We start from the raw sequence: 18,741 nt of genomic DNA, 5'->3' as shown, positions 1-18,741 counted from the left end.
TGTGTTGCTTCCACCAGGATCCACCTCTCTAGAAAAAATGTTATTAGCCCTAGGAAAATCTGCTTTTAAATTATTATCGGGAGGCATTTATTTTAAACCAAGAAATTTTTGATTCTTAAAGCCTGATTCCAGTCCTGCTAATTTGTAACGTACATGTCTTATGTATTTGTCTATGACATTTGTTCAACAGGTTTGAAGCAACTATGTTATAGCACAAGGTTTTTTTCCCTTGAACTCTATACCATTCCCTGTTGAATGTGGTTTCAGAAATCCCTTGGACACCCTTCCTACCTTGAGAAATCCCCTGGACATCTCCTTCCTACCTTGAATAGGGTACAGATTCACTAATGTGCATGGACAGTCTCTTGTCCTGCCTAATGAAATTTTTCATTGAAAGAAAAAAGTTAAATGCAAACTCAAAACAGAAAAGTACAACTCTGTTCAGTAATCTTTGACATATAAGGGCTATTTTATATATTTATCAACAAGAATTATTTTTTTAAAAAATGCAATATTGGCAATGTAACAAGGTCTGTTAAGTTAACCCCAATGAGATTTTTTTGTATTTGTTCAAAATACATTCAATGTTCATCTAGTTAAGTGAATACATTTAAACTGTTCATTGTCATTGCATTTGCCTTATAACTCTGGAGCACCTAATACTGTCAATGGAAAGCTATGGGTTTCTCTCTTTTGGTAAGTAATAGGAATTTCTGATATTGTCACTGGAACATTAATATTAAAGAAATTTTAAATTGTTTCCTCCTATTTCTCTTTTCACCTTTGATCTAATATTAAATGGTGTGCCTTAATTTCACAAGAATCTTATTATGTAAAATAAATACATTTTAAATTGTTGAGCACTTTTATCTTCTTGGTTGGCAAATATGCATGTCCTGACTTTGAAACTTTATTGCAGATTAAAAACAGATTAAAACACACACACACACACACACACACACACACTCACACACACACACACCCTTCCTTGAATTTGCTTAGGAAAGAAATCCATCAAAATAAATAATTCATGTTGGGATGGACTGAAATCTAGTCTTTTAGGAGGTGCCAACAGATGGTTTACATTTATAGAACGCACACTTGCTGACTTCCAAACAGAAATTAAAATTCATAAAGTATATCATTAGTACTCCTTATAAGCAGCATTATGTTTATGATATGAATTTGGATTTTCCCAGGTGAACAGTTTTCCATCATAATTTCACTAAGAAAAAAATGAAACAAACTGCTTTCTAGTTACTATTTTGTGTTACCAAGTTTAAAATTAAACCTTGCTGGTGATCATCCAGCAACACAAGCCAATGGGCTCAGAGCTAGATGAGGCTGTTGTTTTCATGACATTCAAGATTTCATAAGAACTCTTAGACATTTTTCATCATTCACACAATAGGCATTATTACAAATAATAAAATAAGGCAGCTTCTCTAGCTTTCAATTCTTATCACATCAGTTAGGTTAGGAACTTTCAACCAATATAATTAAAAGTGAGACTTCAGCTTATTAAAGGTCAGGCAACTAGGCATTTTTAGTTAATTTTAGCAACTCTTTGGTCTAAGTGTGGCCACATAATACCATGGAATTACAGTAACATTTCATTTTTGTGAACCTGACTACTAACCAAAATGTTAACATTTAACTCAGGTAAGGTTATGATTAAAACTTGCTTTAAGCCCACAAAAAGAGATGCTTTATCGCTCATTAAGATTTTGTCTACCCAAGAGAAAGGGGAATATTGTTAACTATGCATTTAATGCAATCAAAAGTCAAGAAAACCATTATAAAAAAAAATAGGTCTGGGACTTTATTCACTAAGTGCAGCTAATGGCTTACTTGATTAAATTAACTAAATAAATGACAAAGCTTCTTCAGAATGACTGCATTTACACGTGCAGAATGTAAGAAAATTAACTAAATGAACCGAGCAATTGCTAGATGATTTTAACCATGTTTTAACTGCTTTAAATTATGCAAGGAATTGTTTTCATTCTCTTCTTCAACATGTTGGGTTGCTCGATGCCAAAATAATTTAGACAAATATTTATTTACAGTGGCGAAAACCTGTCATTTCAGTAAAAAAAAGTCAAATATAAATGTTTTGGTATCATAGAAATAAAGCAACTAGTGCTTAGGCTGCATTTGTTACTTTTCAAGCAATGTTTTCAAAACGTATAGCTAGCGCCTTCATATTTTTATGCAGACATAACTAAGTGCTAGCATGAATTATTTGAAGCAATGTAATATTCTCCCTTTGTAAACTTTAGATATTATATGCTCAATGGTGAAGGATGAGAGACGGAAGTTTTGGACACATCTACTCAAAACCACCTAGAGTTGAGTTGGTAATTTTTGATTTTTCAATGACTGACTTGATATGTTATTTAGGAATTAAAATAGACATTATATTTAGATTCTACTAGTCCATAATAAATTTAATATGTAGTATATACATGATCAAATATAAAATAAGATTGAGCAAGGTCCTCTTTCTTAAAATGGATGTAAGAAGAAACCAAAACATATTTTATAAAACTATATTTTATTCTAACATAGAATATAACTTTTGATGTTTTAAAAAGGGATACAATAATCTGGTGGTATCTTTTAAATTTTAAGTACCAGGATTCTTTTTTAACTGTCTGTCTGATTTTTTTCAACTAGACATGTAGTTGAAAAGCTTATATTACTATATTCTTTTCTGAAAAGCAACTGGCATTAAATGTCCTTAGAACACAAAGCAGAAATAAATTCTTCCCTGTAAAGCTTCCTAATTAAACAACTTAAGAACAAACTGTGAGAATAAGTTTATGCTTAGTGAAATTGTGCTTAATATGTTACAGAAGACTTTGAATAAATCCTGAGTTTTGTGGTGAACAATTAATAACAGGGATTTATCTTCTCTGGCCTTAGGTTAAGATAGGTGTAGTGAGGGCAGAGGGAGCCCTCTGGAGAGTAACAGCTCCCCAGATGATAACACAGAATTGGAATTTTCAGCTTCACAAAATAAACTTAATATCCAATGGTGTTGAGTGGAAAGAGCTATCTCTCTTACCTTGCAGCATGGATGGAACCCAGATTTATACACTGTCCCTGGAGGAATGGCTGGGAAGCCTTCTGGGCTCAGGGTCAGAAACCTACTACAGGGCTATTGCAAAGTATAGTTCAAGCAGATAGAGGTGAAACATCCAGACAGGGACTGGATATGAGATGATGGACTCAGAATTCTGGCCAAATCAGCTCTTACTAGTCAGACCACATTAAACTGAATCAAACTATAGCTCAGAACACCAACTGGGCAAGCAGCAATGAACTAGACAAGGGTTACTGCCCTCAGACCCAAGGGAGCTAGAAAACACTTTATCCAACAAGTCAAACTTTCCCTTACCATCATGAGGTGAGTTAGGCCGCACCCCTCCCTTCACACATCCAGATGAGATCTGGAAATCTGAGGAAGGGGACAGGTGGCTAAGAACTCTGAGGGGCTAAACATTTTATCTTAGAATAACTGAACATTATGTAAAGAGATTCATTAAGTGGCATAACAAGCACAGTTTAAAATAGACAGGACTATATGTTTTCTTTCCTGCTACTTAGCAGATGGCAGTAAATTAGACTTGATTAATTATTGGTAAAATAAACTAAATGTCTTCTACATACCTGAGTAAACTGTGAGTTTGCAAGCATACAAAAGCAGGCAGGACTGTTAGGACTATCATGTTCTTTATTTTGCAATGACGTATCCTACAACTAGGTGAAGGAGGAAACCATGAAAAGACCAACTTTTTAGTATTCATATATTTTAACAGAAATCTCTCTGAAATAGCCATAACAAATATTCTCAGTTCAGACTTTTTACCTTAACAAAGCCCAAAGACAAATGAAAACACCTGCTTCTCGGGACCTCAGTAGGACATCTAGGGATGCTCCTGTTGCTTTGTTTCCCAGGCAGGAATCCTAAAAAGATGTTTATAAGTCCTGATCATAATTAAGGTTCTCACTCAGAGTATAGGCTCAACTATACCTGTGAGTGGCAGAGATCATCAAAGAACAGGGCCCAACCCTTAAAAAGGCCAAGTAGCTACTGTTTTTGCACTTTTGGGAACTCTGACTCACCACACTAGAAATCTGGCTACTCGTATGGACTGACTTTTAGAGAGGTCATGTGGAGAATGAGAGTCTCAGGACTACATGGAAAGGAAGAGAGGCCAAGCTGTCCAAGTGTCCCAGCAGAGGTGCAGGTGTGAGTGAGCCATCTCGGACGTTTCAGCCCATCTGTGCACCTAAATGATCATAGCCCCAGCCAACATCACCGGGGGCAGAAAAACTGCCAAGCTGGGTCCAGTAAACGCACAGAATCACGAGAAAAAAAATGCTTGTTGTTTTAAGCCACTCAAATTTGGGTTGGTTTACCATACAGCAATACGTAATAAAGCTGAAACTTTACCAGAAGTAGGGTTTTGCTGAAACACAAATCAAAAATATGTGGCATTGGGCTTCCCTGGTGGTGCAGTGGTTGAGAGTCCGCCTGTCGATGCAGGGGACACGGGTTCGTGTCCCGGTTCGGGAAGATCCCACGTGCCGCAGAGCGGCTGGGCCCGTGAGCTATGGCCGCTGAGCCTGCGCGTCCGGAGCCTGTGTTCCGCAACGGGAAAGGCCACAACAGTGAGAGGCTGGCGTACCGGGGGGAAAAAAAAATGTGGCACTGTCTTTGTCATGGCGACTGGGCAGAATCTGGAAGGACTTTGAGAAGATTGTTATGAGAGCTGGAAGGCTGCTTCTTTCAGCTTTCCATCCCCAGCTCCCATTATGCGACAGCAACTTCATCTTCCTGTTTCTGGTCCGTTTTTTTTCCCCAAGCCAGAGCTCATTCTAAAAACAAATCTGATGATGTCAGATTTAAAACCTTTCAAAGTAACTTCATTAGGAGTTGGATAAAATTTTTCATTTTCATACCTGGTACTTTGTGATTGTGCTTATTTCTCTGGTCCTAGTCCTAAGTACACACTTTTTGGCTTTAGGAACTTTTCTCTATGTTTGGAATGCTTCCCTTTGTCTTGCATTCTCCCATTTTTTCTTTCCTCAGTAGTTTCAGTTCAGATGTTATTCACCTTACTCCTTAAACTTCCATACTTCTCTGCTACCCACCCCATACTGTGTTCATTGCTCCAGCTAACACATCTTTTTCTAACCCCCTGATATTCATATTCCTTTCATATTGTGCCTTCCAAATCCTTTCCTTGACTGAGCTAATTCCCAAATGTCCTTCTGGTACTTCATTTGGGAAATCTCTACCCACTTTTCCAAAGTTGAGTTAGGATCCTATGATATCCCATCCTTGCCCCAGTAACTGCATTTTTAAACTGTCTGTTTTATATGTATCTTTCCCCTTAGATTCTCACTAAATTGAAGACAAGAGCTATGTCTATTTCTCTCTACCCCCAAGGTTGAAAATAGTATCTGGCACACAGTAGGGTCTTTAAATAAATATATTCTGAATAAATGAATAAGTAAAAATGAATAAATGATCAAGCCAACTACTTTTGTACTTTTTCCTAAATATAATTTTCTTTCTGGCAAAGTAAACATACATAAAACGTCTTCCAATTTGTGGTGTTTATATGAGTTTTAGTGTGCTTCTTGCTTTTACTGCAAGGGGATTATATAGTGAGAATGGTGGTTAAAATAGGGGAGTTTGGGTTGTTGTTGAAGTACCCTCTTGCCCTTGGCCAAGATTAAGTAGGTAAATACTACTGAGTGCATGTTAGTGCTGCATAAAAGGCAACCTTCTCTATGGTGGTCTATTCTCTGTGCTCATTCAATTGTTATTTTTACAAAGCAAATAGCTATCAGTGTGTAGAGAAGCCATCAAGTTCTTATAGATGGTTTAAAAATACTGTTTTTAGTTTGTATGCCTTCAAATTGCGCTTAAATAACACAGTTATTTTTGACTGATTGATTCTAAGAATTTTGCTATTACAGCCAAACTATGACATTTTTCATCATATATTTTTAGCATTTTTAAAGAATGAAATGCTTTTCTATTTTTTAAAATGATTTTTCACTTTGAGTTTCAGCCAAATATCTCAAAAATCCATAGCTCCTAGAACTCAGAGAAAATTAGCAAGGCCAAATAAAATACATGTGGCTTACTGCTGCAGCTGTATATTTTAAAGAAAGCTAATATATCGACTGGTTCTTAGAAGTGCAATCATAAATTGCTGTCTTTGAAAAATGTTTGTAGCTATAAAGGCTAGAGATGATGTCATTTTGCTGCTACAGGTAAAGAGGTTTCTGTGTGTTCGACCTTTTAAGTATTTCTATTCAGATTCTAAATACCAATGTACCAAAATATATCCACCATTATTTATCCAACATGTTCAAAATAAAATGACAACATTCCACTGTATCAATTTATATCTTTATATATTTTTACCCTCTGATTATTTTAATGGTTCAGTTGCCTTTTAATACACAAAGAAATATACATTGGTTTAACTAAATGGACAATGCCGTTCATTTTAATATAGACTCATAATTTAAAATCATCATTGTCTAATCAATTTCCTTGATATTAATGATCACCAGCAGCATTACAATACACCTGCACTTAAGCAAGCTAAGGTGCTTCAGTATAACTGAAGTTTTTGTGTTTTAATTTCTTTGTCATATGAACATTACCTTATATTTTAAAGCCAATTTCACTTGAAATATAGATTATGAACAAGTTGGTTTCCCTCTAGAGATATCTGTTGTATATGAGATTTACTGGTGCATAAGCAGATGTCTCTGCGTGTCTTCCAGGGTGTGGCAGATTAAAGATGCCACAATTCTTTGATGTTTTTCTTATCAAGTCTTAGAAGGTTCTGTGACTGTTTAAACTAAAAGACAACAGCAGAAGTGACACTGTGCCAATTCCTGGGCCAGCTCTTAGGAAAAACTGGCATCTTCCACCTCCTGTCTCTTGGAACTACATGGACCATAGATGGACCCACATCTACTCAGGCTTTCAGCCCTCTATGCTAAGGTGCCCAACTGAAGCCCAGAAAGTGAGCCTGGTCATGCCACAGGGAGCAGAAGAATTACCCACCAAATTACTGACCCACAAAACCATGAGTTTTAATAAATGGTTGCTGTTTTAAGCCACTAAGCTTTGAGTGTTTGTTATAGAACAACAAATAATCAGAACATAGGGTAAATGGTGTGATTCTCTGGGCTGACACTTCATTTTGTGATTCTCTTTCATGAAACTATTTCAGAACTATTCTACTAACTAGGTTACAATAGGCCAAACATCTAAATATCAGAAAATACCTCACTACAAGAATATATAGAAATATTGAAATAATTAAGTCCATAATTCCAGGGCTAAAGAAAAATATCGGGGTTGCCAACCAAGTATTACCCGGTTTTTCTATTTCTTTTGGAGATAAGTCAGGTCTGTTAGTTTCTAGCCCGTTGATCTAACCACTGAATAGAACTGACTTGTAGGTTTTAAACGTCTATCTTAAACATTAAAATAACACACACAAACACACACACACTCCAAATACTTCATTCATATCACCAGATTATAAAGTGTTTTATAAGTCATCTTGTAAAGATTCTGTGAACTAATAAGCAATGAATTCACCCACCACCCACAGGCAGCTGCTTCTGGGGAGGAATTAATCTTCAACAGCAATAAATAAATAAATAAAACAATGGAATGAAAAACAACATGTACATTTTAGTTTTCATATATATGTATATAAATACAAAGAGATGCTTCAAGCATATGCAAGGTTACTGGTTTAGAATTCAAAATGAAGAGGTGCCCAAAGAATTCTCAGAATAAAAATGTAGAAACATGTAAGAAATTCTTCTTCTACTTGGTTTCTTTTAAAATTTAAAAATGAAGCTAGCACAATTTAAGAAATAAAATAAATATGTTAGAGGATGTAGAATCTTTGGGAATTCCTAGAATTACTAATCAGTTTTGGAGAAAGTTAATTTTGCTTTTCCTTTAAGAAAAACATGCAAATCTTCCAGTGGTTGAACAATTTAAAAGTGTAACATTCACAAAGTATACAAAGTATAACATATTTAGAACACACACTGAACATTTGGAAAATAAGTTACTTTACACATCACTTCTAACAGGGAAGGGGTTATTGAAAAACAATCTGAATATCAGAACATAAAGTATCTTTGAGTTTGATGGTCTCTCTATAGGCTGTAAGGGTAACATACTAGTTATCTATTATAGCAGCTTAAAACTGCAAGCATGCATAAACTCAGAGTTTCTGTTGGTTAGGAATTTGGGAGTGGCTTAACAGTATGATTCTGGCTTAGAGTTTCTCATGAGGTTGCAGCCAAGCTGTCATCAAGCATCTGAAGATTTACCAGGCTGATCTGCTTCTGTGATGGCTCACTCAAATGGCCATTGGCTGGATGCCTCGGTCCCTCACTGGTAGTCCCTTGCTCGGTAGATCTCTCCATAGGGCTACTTCAGCAGCCTCATGACACGGCAGAGGGAGGGATGAGAGAGAACGATCAGGGGCTTTCTCTGAATTCACCATTTCTCCAGCTCCACCACTGAGCGTCACAAAAATCAAACATATTCTCTCGAAGTGCAACTTCACATTCTGGCAGTGTGGGAGCAATCCAGGTCAAGGTATTAGCTGGATCAGAGGAGGACAACCAGCACTGAATTGTAGTTCATAGATTTAGAAACTTTTTGTTTAGATGCAATCCATTTTTCTTCTTTGTTTTACTTGTTAGGGAAATTTGGTTTTACTCCTGAGAAATATCGGGATGTGATTTGAATCTAAAATACATCTTAGAATTAGCTACATAGAGAAGGTTTTACGACACTTCTTAAGATAGGTCGCAAATATTTAATTATCTGTATTAAAAATTCTGTAACGTTCCATAAGATAGAGAATTAATGGGTAGGCACTGTGGAAAGATGGAAATATACTGACTTTTCTAATCAGGGGTCAAGGAATCCTACGCCTTTAACTAAGTTTATTATAAGGCTTTTATTGTTGCTGTTATGAGAGAAGGATATCTATCAATTTACCTCATGGGAAAGGGGTTTAATTTTCAAGATGTATGTGGATAAGAGAGGAAACAGAAAAGTAGAGCCGTCAAAAGTGATGCAGCTCCAGCATCGGGCTACTCTGTTTCTCTCTCTCACAGGCTGCACACTCTGTCTCTCATGGCATTTTCACTTTTTACTGCACATACGCTACATTTTCATCTCTTTCTCCCTCCTAACTAGGCTCTTCCGCTTAATCATAGTTTCTATTCCCTCCCAACTTCAGCTGGCCTTTGGTGTCCTGGCTGCTCTCACCCCTCTGTAAACCATGCATTTCAGCTGTTAAGGCACTCCTCAGCCTAGCTTCTGTGTTGTGTAATTTGGGTCAGGACCCCATCCATCCTTTCGAGCAGTCAGCTCTGACTGGGGCACACGTGGGCACAGGGGTTGCAAAATGCTGCCTCTTTAGGAAGAGACCTGGAAAATTTGCTCCTCTCAGCAGGGGTTTTTTGGTAATAAAGGCATTCATTCTGAGGCCTTGCCCAAGTAGTACAATGCTAAATAAATAGGTGAATAAATGGATACAATATTTTAGTCCTATCTCTTCTACTAATTTCCTATATGACCTTAAGGAAATATTTTTATCCATGTTTTATCTGTCAAAGAGAAATTAATTTTTTTAACTAAATAGACATATTGAAGGCTTATTTCTGTGAAGCTATGACTAAAACTTGTGGAGTCTTGAAAGATGCTTAAGAAGTCGTTACCTTCAAAAGTGATTAATAGGAGGGATGTCGCATGTAAACAAATAAATAAAATATGAGGTAGAAAGCGATTTTTTAAAAGAGAGAGAGTTTAAATATATAGCTATTTGGGTTCAGAGTAGAAGTAGATAAATCATAGATAGTAATATCTTCCTTAACTACTTTAGAGAAAATATTTCAACTGACATAAAATGGGTACAAGCTTGAAGGGAAAGGACTGTAGGGACAAGTTTTGAAAAGAACAGATTCCTATGGCAACACAGGCTCTCTTATGGGTAAACAATAATTTAGGAATTGATGACTGACCAAAAATTTTTTAAAAGCTGCCTTGAACTTTGAAAAATATTTTATAAGCCTCTCAGAACTTTTTTTTAAAAAAGTCTATGGTCAAGTTTAAATTCATTTTCTTAATACTATAATAGATATCAGAACTTCCATTCAAAGGGAAAATAATATGAGAAACAGAACATGCCGTGGTCCAAGCTATGCTGCTTGCTGTTTTTATGTTCTTGTACAAGTCTTTGAATTTCCAAGGCTCAGTCTTCCTTAAAAACATGAAATGACTAGACCAAAGAATTTGAAGGTCCGTGTACCTCCGTGATTCTATTGAATCTGATGCAATTAGTCAAACAGTTACCTGTCATTACAGAGGCTGGGGTGTGTACATTTTAGCACCACACCACAATTTAGTAACAGGGCACTGAAGCCACAATGCCTCCTATTCTGTTCCATCGCTAATTTATCAGGGGCTAAAAGCAACCGAACTAAGGATCCCAGGCAGACAATGGTGCCTTTGAGGGGCAAGGGAAGCACCGTTTAAAGGGAAAGCATTACCATTCTAAAATAATGGTAGAGCACATGGCCTGAGTACTTTGAAAGAGAGCACTACAAAAAAGGTATTCTCTGTTTAAATGCCTCAAACACAAAAGCTTTTAGTTGGGATTTATAAGGAAAAACGAAAACAAATTCCAATAAATTGGTTTCCTTTTGTTATGTACGCTGGTGCTGAGGGGGTGAGGATATAGGCAAACTATCATTTGCCAAAAATCTAAGAATACTATGTTTCTTATTTAGAACAAAACCTTAACATTTTGCTAATGAAGATAAAGAAAGCAGAAGAGACATTTTGGTGTTCTTGCCTGTTTTGGTTATTGAAAGATCATGCATACAACCATACCCCTTCAGTGTGTTAGCGTTACTGTTACATGTCTTTTGGCCTCTACTTTCCTTGACACTTCGATTTGAAACAAGTAAACAAGCATACAGTACTATACGTGAAGATGTGGTTTAATTTAATATGATTTGAAAGGCAGCAATGAGACTAAAAGGCAAATAACGCTTGCTAATTATGTCCTTTATATATCTTTTACAAACAACATATGATGATAGTGTATTTATTTGGAGAATTAGATGAATTAATGGTCTGTCAATTTAAAGAAATATAAAAGATATATGTGAAAGTAACCTTTTAATATCCAAATCAGGTTGGCACATATAAAAGATATATGTGAAAGTAACCTTTTAATATCCCAATCTGTTCACAGATTCTCAGTACTAAAGTTCTTTAATTATAAAAAATTCTATACAAATGCCAGGCATCATTACTGCCATATACAAAATAATAATATATGCAAAATTATTAGTTGGAAGAAAAATCTCATATGATAAAAAAGGAATGTGTTTTCTAAATCTATATACATGACCATAAACTATGAAAGAACTTTTAAAGATTTAGATCAGAAAAACATATTTTCCAATCATTTTTTGTTGAGATTTATGTCTTTGAAGAAGCCATGCACATAGTAGGTTGAAGATTACATTGTACAGTAGTTTCTTTATCTGCCACATTGTTAGGACCTCCTTCACTATGCCCATTTTCACTCTACTTTTGTTGTTTAAACAAGATGTTATCCACGACTGAAAACGTTTTTTTCTCTGACCCTAGTGTCTCCATGTTACAAAATAAGTGACATAAGGACCATGAGATGTTCATAGTGCACAATATTGACGTTTAACAATTTTTATCTTCTACAAATGGCTGCTGCCCTAGCATTCTTACATGAAAGATTCCAACTACAAATTCCTTGTGAATAATAAAAGTTCTAAAAGGGAAAGATTATATAGTTTGTAGATGGTAGTATTGAGATTGGGAGCCTATTTTGGGGGCAGATAGAATAGATGAATGAATGGATGTTTCTGATAACAGGATATTTGGTATAGCAGAACCAGGAGATGAAGATAATGCAAGCCAATATGTTTGTCCCCCTATTAGTCTAAATTCATAACAAGGATCACAATTTTCCTCAATAGGAGATGTGATGATGTTTTGGCAATCTCGTTTCAGATGAGATTCAGTAATAGAGTAAGACCATGAAACTGATGTGCATGTGTAGTTTATGGATTCAGGTTGACTGCTTGATACTCGTAGCCAATATGTTTCTATCAAGCACTGTGAGCTCTCTGGTTTATCACGTTGTGCTTATAAACAGCAAGGCTAGAGTGCTGGGTTTGGGGTTGATTAGGATCTTACCATTCTGGTTAGCATAGAATCATATTATAATGGTGGGTCTTCATGTAATAAGGCATAGAGAACAGATTTTAATTGACTGACAACTCTACGTACAAATGCTGTGTATAAATTTTCATGGTAAAATTCATTTCTCTTGTTCTGAAAAGGCATGTTCTAAAATTGTACAGACATGATATTACTCAGTTGTTACTAGTAAGTGGTCCTACCTTCCTTTCCTTCCTTCCTTCCTTCCTTCCTTCCTTCCTTCCTTCCTTCCTTCCTCCCTCCCTCCCTCCCTCCTTCCTTCCTTTGCTCATGCTGGGGAGAGTGTGTGTACATTTGTATAAAGATATATCTGCATATTAGTAATTTCTTTTTGCACCCACAGATAAGCAATATGATAATATATGGAGTTAATTATTTTAAAATTTTACTTGCAGAATGATTTTTAGAGGGATTTAAATTATTGGAAGCATATTTATATTTCATCGTATTGTGGAAGACTGTCCTGGATTTGAGCATCTATGTCCCCTTCCGAGGGCTTGAGCAATGTACTTGCCTGCTTGGGTGCAGGAACAGTCCAGGATTTGAAGAGGTACCTGCCTGTGTGGTCACTGACTGCCCGCTTGCTCCAGAGTAGCTCCCCCCGAAATCTGACAGTCCCATGCTTCACTTTCTTCCTTTGGATTTTGGCACTGTATCCAGATGGTTCCTTGCAGGTAATATGCAATGATCTGTTCTGTTTTTGGCAATAGCCTCCAAATTTTACCTTACCTTTTCTCTTGTAATAACTAATCCTACCTTCTTATACCTGGCCAGAGTTTTTTTTTTTTTACTAAGATGCATACCTCCTCTAATCTATAAAAGATCTTCAGTGATTTCTAGTCACCCCAATTCAGATTTGTTGGTAGCGCAAAAAAGACCCTTTATGAACTGACTCCTGCCTACCTGACTTTACATTTTTTTATCACTTGATACTTTTTCTCATTAACGTCAGACTTCCAGTTTCTCACGCTGTGCTGTTCCTGCCTGTGTGTGTGTTACAAATGCAGCTTCTTCTACTTTGAATGGCCTTCTCCATTGCCTTAGATAAATTTCTCTTCTTTGTTTAAAATTGAGATTAAGCATCACTGCCTCTGAAACTTCCCTCTACCACCTTTGGGCAGAAGTAATTAACACTTTTTACATTTCCATTGCTTTGAATATACTTAACTTCCATAGTTTTGCTTTGTTTTATTCTGTTTTTAAAGGTGCATATCTTCTTGAATCTTGAGGCAGACACCACAGCTCATATATCTTTGTAGCCCCAATTCCTACCGCACACCCCGACAGAGTTGTTAATCAATAAAAAGTCTTCGTATGAAAACTTGGTCAACTAATATTTAATCATAAGCTTTCTTTTCCCAGCGACAGAACACAAGGTACTTGGTTATAATTCAGCATGAGCCTATTTCTTCAGCTAAACCAGGCTTACGCTTAAATCTTTCCACATTTTCCCCCTTTAATTGCTTTTCATTCAGAGAGAGGAAAGCAACATTTAGCAAGCACTTAATTGCAGCATGTACAGAATGAGTCAAATGAACTCCATGTGTGTAAATTTTAATAGTTTCAATTCATACAGGGTCTCTGCCTCTGGAACAGCCATACTTTCTCTGCCTCGGACATCTGACAGAAGATAAGAAACAACTAAGAAAAAATAGAGTTTCTTAACAAAATCAACTAGCAATTCTTAAGAGACATTACCAAATCCACAACGTCAATGATGTCCTGCCAGTAAAGATTAGAAGAATTCCAGAAGTTTGAAAACACATCTCCAAAGCTAGTTCATAATGATGATGAAGCTAATCAAATTTTAGGACAATGTCAATTGTAAGTAACAAACTAAACTGTCATTTAATCATGTCTTTTTATAAAAAAATTTTTTTTAAATAAATTTATTTATTTTGGGCTGCATTGGGTCTTTGTTGCTGTGCGTGGGCTTTCTCTAGTTGTGGCGAGCGGGGGCTACTCTTCGTTGTGGTGTGCGGTCTTGTCATTTTGGTGGCTTCTTCTGTTGCGGAGCACGGGCTCTGGGCTCTAGGCACGCGGGCTTCAGTAGCTGTGGGACACAAGCTTAGTTGCTCCACGGCATGTGGGATCTTCCCAGACCAGGGATCGAACCCGCGTCCCCTGCACTGGCAGGCGGATTCTTAACCACTGTGCCACCAGGGAAGTCCCAATCATGTCTTTTAAAGTGAGTACTTTTCTAATTCTTCATTCATAAAGATAAATTTCTTTATTCTTTATGAATATAAATGCAAGAAGTTCTGAGATCTCATTCATAATTTTAGTTGCTAGCCAGAATTCTATACTATGGTACTAGACCTATTAGTATACAGAAAATATTTTGTTCTTTTTTTTAATACTTAAAATTCAGGATGTGTTAAGTTCATGTTTTACTGTGATGTAGTAGTTGAAGCTTGATTGTTTCTTAACACAGTTACATCTGCCTCCACTAAGAACTATAGGCTATTTAGTGACAGAAATTTTTTTCATCAATGATACCACACAGCTCCCTATTCCCTATAATAAAGGCAAGTAAACCTGTTTATCATTCTTGTTGAATTGTAGAACTACATATATTTTTATAACCTATCTCCTCCCCTCAAACTTCTTTCAATAGGTAAGGATTTCTTGACAATCCACTTTTTTCCAAAAAGCATTTTTTAGTTTATAAAGACATGATAAAACATGAGTTAAATTACAGTACATCTACATGATAGAATATTAAACACCACTGAAATTCTATTAAAATATATTTATGGCATAAAGTAGATGCCCAGGGTACATTTTAACTGAAAATTGACATGGTGCTGACATAGGACCTTCTAGAACTTGGTGCCAAATGGTTATATCAGATTTCATTAACATGCTTTTTTAGATCTAAGGCATTTTAATAATTTTAATTTAATAGAAGGGCATCCTGGCCTCACAGAAGCTACTGTGAAGTATATCTGAAAGGTGAGAATTTTAAACACAATTCGATCCCATGGCCTTGCCTCATTTGCACCTTGGTTCACTTGGGGTACACTGGAATATATAATGGGTAGGAAATGGCAGAGGCAGCTGAGGCTGTGACACTTCAGGAATGACAGAGGGTTTCTTTGCAAATTTTCTTAAGATTCTTATGATTCTAATGTTATCAGGATCAGAAATGGAGAAAATGGCAAATACTATGTCCGAGCCAGGAAGATCATGTTTGCAGGTATATGAGAAATCACACCTTGAACTTGCTGAACTGGCTGGGAAGAATTTGAAGGTGTTAGAATTCTTGACATTCTGTAAGTGAGGCCTCTATTTGAGTTTTTACTGTTATAGTCCTAGATGGCTTTGGCCTGGGAGAGAAAGATTATAATACATTTATTTTTACAGTATCTTTTAGTGCCATATTTCTGGTATATTTCATACATTGAATGAATATACTAAGTTCAAATTCCTAATTTGAAAAGAACTCACTCAGGAATTGATTGTAAGAATATATTTTAGTAGTTAGGCCTAATTGGCAATTGCTATTATTTACTTCTGACCAACTATATATTTTCCCAGGAATAATAAAGTGCCCCTTGCACTTTTAACCATTACCCTATCCTATTTTCTTCCTTGCAACTTTTATCCTGCTTTTCTGTGTTTCCCTCTTAACCGTCCACCTTCTTTACACCCTCTTTCTACTCTCTTTACCTTCATTATTTTATCCTTGTAGAGCAGCCAAAGTCAGCCTTTGCTTGTTAGTCAGTCTCCATGGGCAAGTCCCTCAATGTTTTCACTGTTTACATGAAAGCATCTGAATGTATAGCAAATAGACCAGCTGGAAACCTCCCCACAGACAGACGCATCCAAACAGGAGGTTCCTTGATGTGTTGCGGTGGGTCAGGCTGGTTCTGCTACCAGAAAGAACAGCCCACACCCATATGCACTGCTGCTCCTGAGTGCAAGGCTTGCGATAGCATCCACACGGTCTGGGTCTCAGCCAACACTTAGCCCTTAGAACATACAGTGATACAGAAAGATGTGACGACGACAGAGTTTTGGAGTACTGTTTGTAGCATGCTGTTCTTTGGCATAGTTCTTCAGAATCGAAGAACACTATTTCTCCTAATTTCCCAAGACACATTGTTTATTATAGAATCAGTCTTAAGAATGTCTATAGATTTGGAGGCAACTGATCGATTTAATATTAAACTCAATATTTACTGTAGATGTCTTAGAAATTATTTTGAAATGTTGCAACAGAGACGCCTACTTGAACAAACCACCTAATTTTTAGGGTTTTTTTCAGAGTGGGGAAAGAGCAATATTAATGAGACAAATACAATGATCTTTGGCTCTAACTGAAAAAATGTGGTGAAGATTTATCAACAAATGTAAAATATACTTAAAAACTAAGGCAAATATATTTGAATGCATTTTACAACAGGCAATTTCTGAACAAAACTAATATATTTGCATAAGTATGCATTTATATTACATACCATACTAAAATCCTGTTTAAAAATTAAACACTTCTGGCCATTTACACATTCTATTTTGAATATTGTACATACGGGCTAATAACACACATTTAATCAGTAAATATTTTGTTCTAAGTCATGGTAACATGCCATAACAAAAAAAGGATAATACCATTAAAAAACACTGTCTTAGGTCTAGTTTTTAAAAATATCCCTTTCTTTATTTATCACTATACTTTAAAAATAAAAGAAAAATAAATAAGAAAAACTCCAAAAAATAACTCTCTAACTAAAGCAATTCTGTAGGAGTAGTGTGGTTAGAGACACATATCTTTAGACCCTTCTAAGCAAATGCCTTGATAATATATAAGTGGGACTTTGCAAATCTGTATGATTATTATCAAGGAAAACCCAGCAGTATTTTTCTGTCCTTTATGTTTGTTACTCTAGGGTGGTCAACCTGAACTACAAACTCATTAATTGACATTTCAAAAATGTACAAAATCAAATGCTATAGCCCAATCCAAAGTGTATGTAGCACTTTTATAAATCTGGCATACATTACAACCAACATGGAACCACATGTATGTAAGGATGCTCACAGACACAGTGAAGGAAAGGGAGACTCTGCCTTGACCCAAAAGCCCAACACAGGCACTGGGTGAAAAGCTGTATTCCTTATTCCAAGCAACCTCAGATTTTCAAGGCACTGCATTCCAAGAAAGCGGTTTGGAAAATGAAAGAGTGAGCATTACCTCTCTTAACTCTCTTTGTGAAAGATACGAAATTGAATTCCAGAGACTGAAAGTTAATTATTTCATCGTCTACAATTTGAACATCTTGTATAAGAATGACTTCTTGGACTTTACTTTTGGCCCTGGAAAACCTACAAACTCTGAGAGATGAATGCTGTACCAGTCAAGAAAGGCTAGGTTATCCTGTTGCACAAAGAACCTAAGGTCTTGGTGACTTACAACCAAAAGGTTTTATTTAATTATTTATTTATCTATTTTTTTTTGCGATACGTGGGCCTCTCACTGGTATGGCCTCTCCCGTTGTGGAACACAGGCTCCGGACACGCAGGCCCAGTGGCCATGGCTCACGGGCCCAGCCGCTCCGCGGCATGTGGGATCCTCCCGGACCGGGGCACGAACCTGTGTCCCCTGCATCGGCAGGCGGACTCCCAACCACTGCGCCACCAGGGAAGCCCGAGGTTTTATTTTTTATTCGTGCTACACATCCAAGATGAATTTGTAAGTTGGCTGCATATTTCCTTCAATCTACCTGGAACACTGCTAGCCGTTGCAACGGCGGGGAAGAAAGGACATGCTAACTATACACTGGTTCTTAAAGGTTCTGCCCAGAGGACACACCCACTACTTCTGCTCATACGCTATTCGGCAATGAGAGTCTCATGTCACACCGGAAGTCAAGAAGTTATATGAGCAAATGTAACACTTTCTTCTATCAGGGGAAAGTCTGTGAACAATAATACAGTTTACCACAGATGGCATCAGGCAACATAATTTCCAGGAGTGAGATTGCCTGCCACGGTGGACTAAATCAGGGAATGTTAGTTAGACACTTGGATGGACTGTAATTCTGTGGTCAAGGAAAATGATCACAAATAACGGACCCATTGTGCCCCCCACCCTAAAATATTAGGGAGGAAGTGCCAAAATATCACACTATCTAAAAGTAGGCAAATGCTGTTCATTGTTAAGAACAGAGAGATAAAACATTAATTCAAGGAATTTCTTTATTATTGGCCCAGGTACATGAAAAAATTTCATTTATGTCTCAAGTAGACACGAGCTTGAAGTGAAATGGGTCCTAAAATGTCTTCTCAGACTTTGGCTCTTTCCTTGGTAATCCCAATTTTTTTGGGTTCAGGAATCTTAAATCCTCCTTAGAGTAAATTCTCCAACCAGTCTTATAGGAATC

General features: G+C 36.6%; 1 protein-coding gene across 1 annotated transcript in view; it reads right to left on the bottom strand.

Moving 5' to 3' along the window:
* Positions 1–18,741, bottom strand: part of LOC101327464 (diacylglycerol kinase beta) — a 505,632-nt gene that overhangs the window by 132,852 nt on the left and 354,039 nt on the right. The window contains exon 16 of the mRNA XM_073809660.1: positions 292–319. Within this exon, the coding sequence (XP_073665761.1) occupies positions 292–319 (28 nt within the window). The remainder of the gene's footprint in view (positions 1–291; positions 320–18,741) is intronic.

This window comes from Tursiops truncatus, chromosome 9 (genome assembly GCF_011762595.2).
Source record: "Tursiops truncatus isolate mTurTru1 chromosome 9, mTurTru1.mat.Y, whole genome shotgun sequence".
NCBI lineage: Eukaryota > Metazoa > Chordata > Mammalia > Artiodactyla > Delphinidae > Tursiops > Tursiops truncatus.
The sequence above is the reverse complement of the archived record's forward strand: the minus strand, read 5'-3'. Positions and strand labels throughout refer to the sequence as shown.